This window comes from Eutrigla gurnardus (genome assembly GCF_963514095.1).
Source record: "Eutrigla gurnardus genome assembly, chromosome: 6".
Lineage (NCBI taxonomy): Eukaryota > Metazoa > Chordata > Actinopteri > Perciformes > Triglidae > Eutrigla > Eutrigla gurnardus.
In genome coordinates this window covers 24365613-24373622 of record NC_139920.1, presented here as the reverse complement: position 1 = coordinate 24373622, position 8010 = coordinate 24365613, and the positions used below count along the sequence as shown (strand labels likewise).

Genomic DNA, 8010 nt, shown 5'->3' with positions numbered 1-8010 from the left:
ACTGCCTTGGGATGAATTTGAAAAATGTCTGAGATCAGTCCCATCCCATAATATTTAGGACCGGAACCGGTACGATACTTAATCAAACATAAAACTATACGGTGATGCAAATTGGGAGCGTCTGACCCAAATCTGACTCCGCGTTATCTTTCATCTTTCCTGTTGTTTCGACAGTTTGAGCTCTGCATAGGAATACGTCTGCGGTCGGAGCATCCAGTAAATGGTGGTTGCACTGCATTTGCATGAATGGCCCTCAACCCCCCCCCCCCCCCCCCCCCCCCCCACCCGCATCACTACCACCAGCAAGAAGCAGCAGCAGCCGTATTCCCAGTTTGCTCTAGCCTCGGGCACGCTAACCAGAGACCCAGGCCAACTCGCTGGTCCTCTCCCCAACCGCTTCCTCTCCACCGCTGCTGGGTTTGACTCACCGTGACCTCTGACCTTCGGCGCTACACCGCCTCCCCCACACATGCAAATCTTGCCGGTCTGCTCCAGGAGGCATCCGCGAAAAAGAAAGAGGGTCGGATGGAGGGAAGGAAGAGAGAGAGAAGGAGTGTGTGTGTGTGTGTGTGGGGGGGGGGGGGGGGGGGGGGGGGTTAAGGAAGAGGAAGATGGAGCAAAGGAGAGAGAGAGAGACCCCTAAAGGAAGTGCGAGCGTCTTGGTCTCTGAAGTGGAGGGAGGCAGTGGCAGCTGCCTGGGGAGGCTCCGGTCTACAGCCCGGCACCGAGGCCTTAAAACATTTCTCTCTCTGTTTTAGCCAAAACGGACCCCAGCGCCTCCGTCTGCGAGGCTCACGGTGACCCATGCTGATCTTTCTGTGTGTGAGTGAGGAAGAGAAAGCGTGAGTACATTCACTGTACTTATTGTTTTCCTTGCTCCCAGGCTGCTCCAGGCACCTCAGAGTGTGTGTGTGTGTGTGTGTGTGAGGGGAGGTAAGCGATGTGTGCGGCTGTTATCTGGAGAGCCTCCAAACCCCCTCATCTCCTCTCCTCTCTCCTCCTTCTGTTCTCTCTGCTTGGAGGATCTGTCAGTTCTCCTTCTCTCTCTTTGTCCCGGCTTTGATCCTGCTCTCCAAGCCTTGGCTGGCCTCGCTAACAGCAGCTGAGCACAGGTCCTACTCCACTCCCACTAATAACACACACATTCATGCCACGCTGGGATGATGCATTTGCACACACACACACACACACACACTCTCGTCCACCGCTGCTGCTCCTCTCTCACTCCCCCTCTCTTCTCTCTCTAACACACACACTCCAAAAATCAGTAACAACTGGCTCTGCTATCAATCGGCTCTTTCTAAGTTGTCAGAGCTTATCGCTTTCACACAACCCTCTGTTTGACTGATTGTGCGTATAGCGCTACAGCCTCTAAACATGGATACTTGTAGTTACAGTTTAATGCGTTTTACAGGCAAAGATGCATTTTGCTGATTTTAATGGGTCTTTATCGGGATGTCACAATGTTTTGAAGATTTTTCCCAGCTTAACAATTGGCACCATGTGAACATTTCAATACAAACTAACAGATTTTGATTATGTTCGCTATTTCTCCACAAAATGCATCAAGGCCTGACTTTAATGCATTCTCGTAAATCATTTGCAAAGCCTTGAAATCTGCATTGTCTACATAAGTTTGTGGTCTTCTTCTCCTGGTACATTGCAATTTGTTTTTACAGAATTCAGCAGAAATATTTGTCACACACATTTTCACACATATTTTTCCGTGTGCATCCTTGTGTGCATGACAATAAGACACACCCGATACAGTCACACTCATCAAAACAGTGTACTGAAGTAGCATAAAATCTCTAGTCTCTAATCTCACTGTTGACTCTTCCAGATCTATCAATCACATTGTCTTCCTTAACTGATATTGCTGTCTCGCACCATATTTGACCACCTTTATCACAAGACCAAAGTTCCAACGTTGGGTCATCTCCGTGACAACCGGGTAAACTCTCCATCTCCAGCTTTGTAAAAAGCTGACCCGTAGGTAAGATCACTTTGGAAGCAATTTGCAGTTGAAATTAAAGATATATATAATAACATGTGCAGCTACGTACCAGCATCTTTTGCTCCTGCGGTCCCCTCGAGGAAAAAAGTTGAGCGCTGGCTCTCTTTGACTGTTTTTTTAATGAGCCTCTTGATGTAGTGTGCCGTTTCCCAGCATAGCCGCGGAGTTCATAGGCTGCTGACAAGCGGCGACTGTGCACACATTGGCCACTCGGCTCTGTAGGAAACGAAACGGGCTGTCTGGTGACTTGTTGACCGTGCTAATCGCGGTGTGAACTCATGGCGGATGAAGTCGAGTCGCTGCGTGGCGGCGTCTTGGGAAAGAGCAGGCTGCGTCAACACAGTGCCACCCTCAGTTTGGCAGCGGCAGACACACGACACCTCGAGGGCCAAGCCTGTCGGACCGCTTGCTTTACTTCCCACTCTTCTCGCTCCGGCCTGTAATGACGCTTAAAATGCCAGCATAGGTATTTAAGCCTCCGGCACACACACACAACCGTGTCACCCTCGTGGCACCCAGATTGCCCCCACCCCCCCCCCCCCCCCCCCCCCACCACCACCACCCCTCCCTTGGCAGCAGCTCCACTCAGCAATGGCTTACACATTAAGGCATGAGCGGCGGGGCGACAGTGGGCCAGATTGTTTTGTGAGCCGAGTATCTCACACTTTCACACACATTTGAGCCCCGCAATCTCCCTGCCTAATTGCATTATTGCTGCATTATTGCAGTGTGTGGAGGTCCATGGTCGAGAGGGCTCAATAAAGATATGAGTCCTGGGAAAAGACTGGGAGCGGTGGAATGAAAAAAAAAGAGGAAGGAGATAAAAGCAGGAGGGAGGGAAGGAGGGGGTGATAGTAAAAAAAAAAAAAAAAGAGCCATAGAAAAAGCATAAGAGGGAGAGGAGGGGGGCAACAGGTAAAAAGTGTGAGAATTTAGAGTCCAGGCTATGGTGTAACAAATAAAACTAATCTAATTGTTTGTTTTCCTGTCTGCACGGTCAGACGGTTTTCATTGGCTTTTCCCTCAGTAGCCAATCTCCAAACACCATCGGAAGCTTTTGCAACAGTCAGCCTGTTTCCCACAGATTTAGTTGCGATAGAGGCTGTTGAGACACGGCAACAGGTAACACTCCGGGGACCGACGGCAGCCAGGTGCACCTGATAAACTTGCAAGGGAGGGACCGACGCACCGGCTCTGTGACTCAGTTCACCGCCAGAGACCTCTTGCAACATGAGCGTGAGAAAGTCGTTCAGGCGGAGGAAAAAAAAAAAAAAAAAAAAAACCCTGCGCTGCTTCACGTCAATACGTTTTGTTTTGGAAGTCTGTCACTGCCATTGTGCGAGGAGGGGGGATGACTCAGGTGTTGCACCGCGCAAACAACGAGACATGTTAGTGATGTGTGTTGACAGAGGCGGCATTGTTGCGCATGAAGGGGGGGTATTTGGGATGACGGGGGCGCATGTACAGACCAGACTCTCCCTCCCGCCTAAAGCAAAAAGTTTGCAGTGACACACAAGACACGCGCGTGGTTTCACTGATGTCTCCAACGTGCCGGTTAATCATTCTGACAACGTCGCTGGTTGGAGCGTGGACCTCATTATAAGCAGACGTAAACAATATTTCACAACAAAAAGCTTAACGGGGGAATAAAACGTCTGAAGGGACATAATAATACAAAAATAATAGAATGCTTTTTAGCCTTTCTGATGATACTATACTTGTTTATGTGCGTGTGGTGGTGATGCCGTATTCAGACTGCATGCTAAGTTAAAAAAACCCGTATCCGCGCCTCCCTCGCGTTCCGCCCCGGCTCACTTTCGGGATCCGGAGCCCCTGTTGCAGCTCAGCGTTGCCTATCAACTTCACGATCTTGCGGCCGGCCGCCGGCGACGCCCCGCGGATCCAGGCGGCAAGCCCGGCGAGAGGAGCGCCTTCCCCTGGTCGCCTGCGCGCCACGTGTCGCGGTCTCCGCAGCAGCTGGAGGTGTGTGAGCGCAGCGGAGAGCCGCGTTTGAGCTCCCACTACTTGTAAAACAAAGTAGGTCCGAGTGCTTTTCCTTTTGCTGAAGCTTATTTTCATTACTTCCCCCCACGATAACAGGCTAAACTCATTATAAGTCAGTTTACGTCTCCAGATTGTTGCGCATGGTTGTTTTCTTACGTTTTATTCGCGAAGACATAGGCAGGAAGTGGTGGGAATTATTAAACTTTCTAATGAACATATGATGAGATTAAACAGCCTTGTTAATGACAGTTAGAATCAGTCTTTTTCTTCGTGGCGAAGTGTTTTTAATGCTCTTCTTCTCCGACTGCAATAAAGATAAGGAAACGAAATGTTGTCATGCAATCTAAAAAAGCCTTGAACGCTGTGGGGCGACTGAACTAAACTCGGGGAGGAGGAGGAGGAGGAGGAGGAGGAGGAGGCAGCGGTCTGATCGTGTGAGCTCTCCGGGCTCAGAAATATCTCCGCTCTGGCTCACATTCCGATAAGGGAGCCCGATCCAGCTCTCTCTGTAGGCGTGGTTTTCCCAGGCTTTTAAAACAGCAGCTGCTATTTACCTTCCCCTCTAATGTAAACCACCGCCGCCGCCGCCACCACCCCCTCCTCCCCCCCTCCTCCCTCCTCCTCCTCACGCCTCCACCCTCCTACTTGGCCCGGCGGCCCCCCGGCAGCCCGGCGGCCAAACCTCCAACCACTGCGCTCATAAAACATCCTGGCACGTGCTCCACATTCACAACACCGACAGACGATTAAATGCCAATATTTGTACCACAGAAGTTAGGCAACTACAGTACAGTGGTAGATGGAAATTGGGAGGAGGGGTGGGTTTAAAGTTGACTTCCTCCTCAATGGTCGCGTTGAAGGCTTGCGCGTATCTGCGTCCGTCTCATCTTGTGGTTTTGGAGTTGTCATCTAAAACCTTGTTGCTTTTACTAATGTCATTATAACAGCGACTGTCTGCGAAGTTTGGCATACATGAAGAAAAGAAAACTGCCCTCCCCTCCTCCCCCCCTGCGTCTCCAATGCCACATGACTCTGATTGCCAGATAGTCTACCACTTCCCACTGGTGGTTTTCAAAACGGTGCAGAAGTTTTACCTCCTGTTTTCATTTACTGCAAGCAGCTATCAATTCATTAAGGACGCACACACATGAGTTAGAGGGCAACTTTTTTGTGTGTGGCCAAAACAAAATAGTCCTGAGGCTGTTTCATTGTGGGTGTCCATATTATTATTATTATTATTATTATTATTATTATTATTATTATTATTACTACTATGTTGATGTTGGATGTATACATTCCCCGTTTTGAATAATTAATTCCACTCTATCTGCTGCTGTTATCGCCCGTCTGGCAGATAAAAGGCTCTCTCCCGTGTCCCGCTCCTGGTGGCGGTGCCCAGTCAGCGGCTCCGCTGTTAATATGTAAACGGTATGATGATTGAGGACTGAAGGCAGTTTCCCCGGCTGTGCCCTGAACCCGGGCCGCGCGCCATTGGCCGCCAGCTCCGGCGGCCAAACAACCAATGGGAGGGCGCCGACCACGAGCCGTCCTCCCTCGGGCCGCGTGTCCCTCGCCCTGATTGGTGGAAAGTTACTGTGGGAAAGAAAGTTTGGGAAGTTTCACACGAGCCGTTCGCGTGCAGTGCGAGATATAAATACAAGCCACACGCGGAGCGCCCAACAGACAGACTCTCCGCATCCGCTCGTGATAGTCGCTGCTGCTGCTGCCGCCGCCGCGCGTCGCTCCAAAACGGATTCTAACCTGTTACATATCTCAGGATTCGTCGAGGGAGAGGGGACTTTTTTTGAATATTGAAAGCTGTTCATATTCATCGTCCTTTTTTTGTTGTTGACCCCCTCCTACACCAGTGGAACGTAATTTACTGTGGTTTTGTGGGATATTTCCGATAAGAAAATGCCTTCCGATATGATGGAAAAAACCTCCTCCTCTCCGGTCGCTGCAACCCCGGCGAGCATGAACACAACACCCGATAAACCCAAGACCGCCTCGGAACACAGAAAGGTTGGTGTCTTTTATTTGTCATATTCTTGATTTAAAAAAAAAAAAAGCATGACACCTTTCAGTTTCGTCACAATTTCTGCAGAAGTTTCATCTTCCAATGCGATGATTCTCTCACTTTTACGCACGAAACGTAATATTAATGTCACTTCTTTTTCACATCTTTAGTCATCCAAGCCAATAATGGAAAAGAGGAGAAGAGCCAGAATCAACGAGAGTCTGGGGCAGCTGAAAACTCTCATTCTGGATGCGCTCAAAAAAGATGTAAGTACCTCACTTCGCGTCCTGGCTGTGCTTATTAATAGATTTCATAACTGCTGCTGTCAAACGGCGAGAAAGTGAGCGCGTAATCCTAACCGTGCGTGTTTTCCGTCCCCGCAGAGCTCCAGACACTCTAAACTGGAGAAGGCGGACATCCTGGAGATGACGGTGAAGCATCTCCGGAACCTCCAGAGGGCTCAGATGACCGGTAAGTCGCTTTTTTCCGGACTATTCATGACTGTGCGGTTTTTTTTTGGAAACAAATCAGCTCCAAGACCCGTCTGAATCGTGACTTAACGTACCTGTTTCCCCTCTACAGCTGCCCTGAACACCGACCCCACCGTCTTGGGAAAATACCGCGCCGGTTTCAGCGAGTGCATGAATGAAGTCACCCGCTTCCTGTCCACCTGCGAAGGCGTCAACACGGAGGTCAGGACGCGGCTCCTCGGCCACTTGGCCAGCTGCATGACCCAGATCAACGCGATGAACTATCCCAGCCAGCACCCGCACCAGCTGCCCTCCGCCGCCGGGCCGACGCATCCTTCCTTCGGCCAGCCCATGCAGATCCCCAGCTCGGCCCCGCAGGTTCTGCCCATGAACCCGGTGTCCTGTAAAGGAGGCTCGCCGCCGGCTAGTTTGCCCTCGGACGCCACCAAAGTGTACGGCGGTTTCCAGATCGTGCCCGCCACGGACGGACAGTTTGCATTCCTCATACCCAACGCGGCGTTTGCGCCGAACGGCCCGGTTATCCCCGTGTACGCCAACAACGTCAGCACGCCGGTGCCTCTACCCGCGGCGGTTTCCCCCGGAGCCCCCTCAGGCAACGCGGACTCGGTGTGGCGACCCTGGTGAAAAAAAAAAAAAAGCAGGGGAAGACTTTTTTGAAATGACACTTAATAGTTATTTTTCTTCAATGTTAGAAAGTTGTTTTGAATTGTTGTTTTTCTTGTAAAATGGAAAGAGTATGCACTATATTTGTACAGCTAACAAGGGAGCAAAGTTCATATTGAAATGAGATTTGTATTGTGGAAGTCCGTTCACTGCATTTTTATATATTTGAGTTGTCTTCTTTTGTTTTTCTCTTTTTTTTACTGTGTGATGCCAAAGACATGTTCAATGCTCTTAATGATGTTCTTCGTTTTGGAAGACAAAATAAATTTGTAAAGATATTAAAAAAACAAACATGCGCTGTGTTGTTTTGTTGGGGAAAGTAATCCTGATTTTCTTAATAACGCGTAAAAAAAATAATACTTGTTAATGCAGCTTATATGCCTTAGACAAGTCTACATGTGTGTGTTAAAGCAAAACTTCCGAGTCGTTATCCTATTTGATATGTGATCATCACTTCTGAGGGACTGTCACGTGAAATCAGGTGTTTTTGAAATTTCACTTTGATTCGGGTCAGAAAAGTGTAGTTTTGAGTCTGCAGCATCAGTAATGACAGTGTGCAGGATATAAAAAGCAAGTATTGCTGGGTGTGAGAGCCTGTCCTCTGCAGTAATGTGTATGGTTTAATCTCTATTAAGATGCATGCCTTCTAAAGTGTCTTTGAGCAAAAATGTTCACTCTCTGGACCAGACTGTCAGCAAACTGTTGGCTGATTGTCTATCAGACTGATAAGTCTGGGAGACTGGAGACTATCTAGTGCTGATAGTCCTGCAGTTTCACTATTTCCTTGTGGAAAGAAGGGGGGTCTGTAGAGTCTTACA

General features: G+C 49.3%; 1 protein-coding gene across 1 annotated transcript; it reads left to right on the top strand.

The window, feature by feature from the left end:
• Window positions 1–5712: 5712 nt before the first annotated feature.
• Window positions 5713–7483, top strand: her6 (hairy-related 6). The gene is made up of 4 exons (XM_084011038.1): window positions 5713–6043; window positions 6209–6304; window positions 6422–6509; window positions 6621–7483. Exons 1-4 carry the CDS (start codon window positions 5936–5938, stop codon window positions 7151–7153), a joined length of 825 nt encoding a protein of 274 aa, XP_083867164.1. The 5' UTR covers window positions 5713–5935; the 3' UTR covers window positions 7154–7483.
• Window positions 7484–8010: the final 527 nt, after the last annotated feature.

Coding starts and splice junctions, on each gene's coding strand:
- her6 (XM_084011038.1), top strand. CDS start 5,936: ATGCCTTCCGATATGATGGAAAAAACCTCCTCCTCTCCGGTCGCTGCA. Junction 6,044..6,208: donor CCGCCTCGGAACACAGAAAG/GTTGGTGTCTTT, acceptor TCACATCTTTAG/TCATCCAAGCCAATAATGGA. Junction 6,510..6,620: donor CCAGAGGGCTCAGATGACCG/GTAAGTCGCTTT, acceptor TCCCCTCTACAG/CTGCCCTGAACACCGACCCC.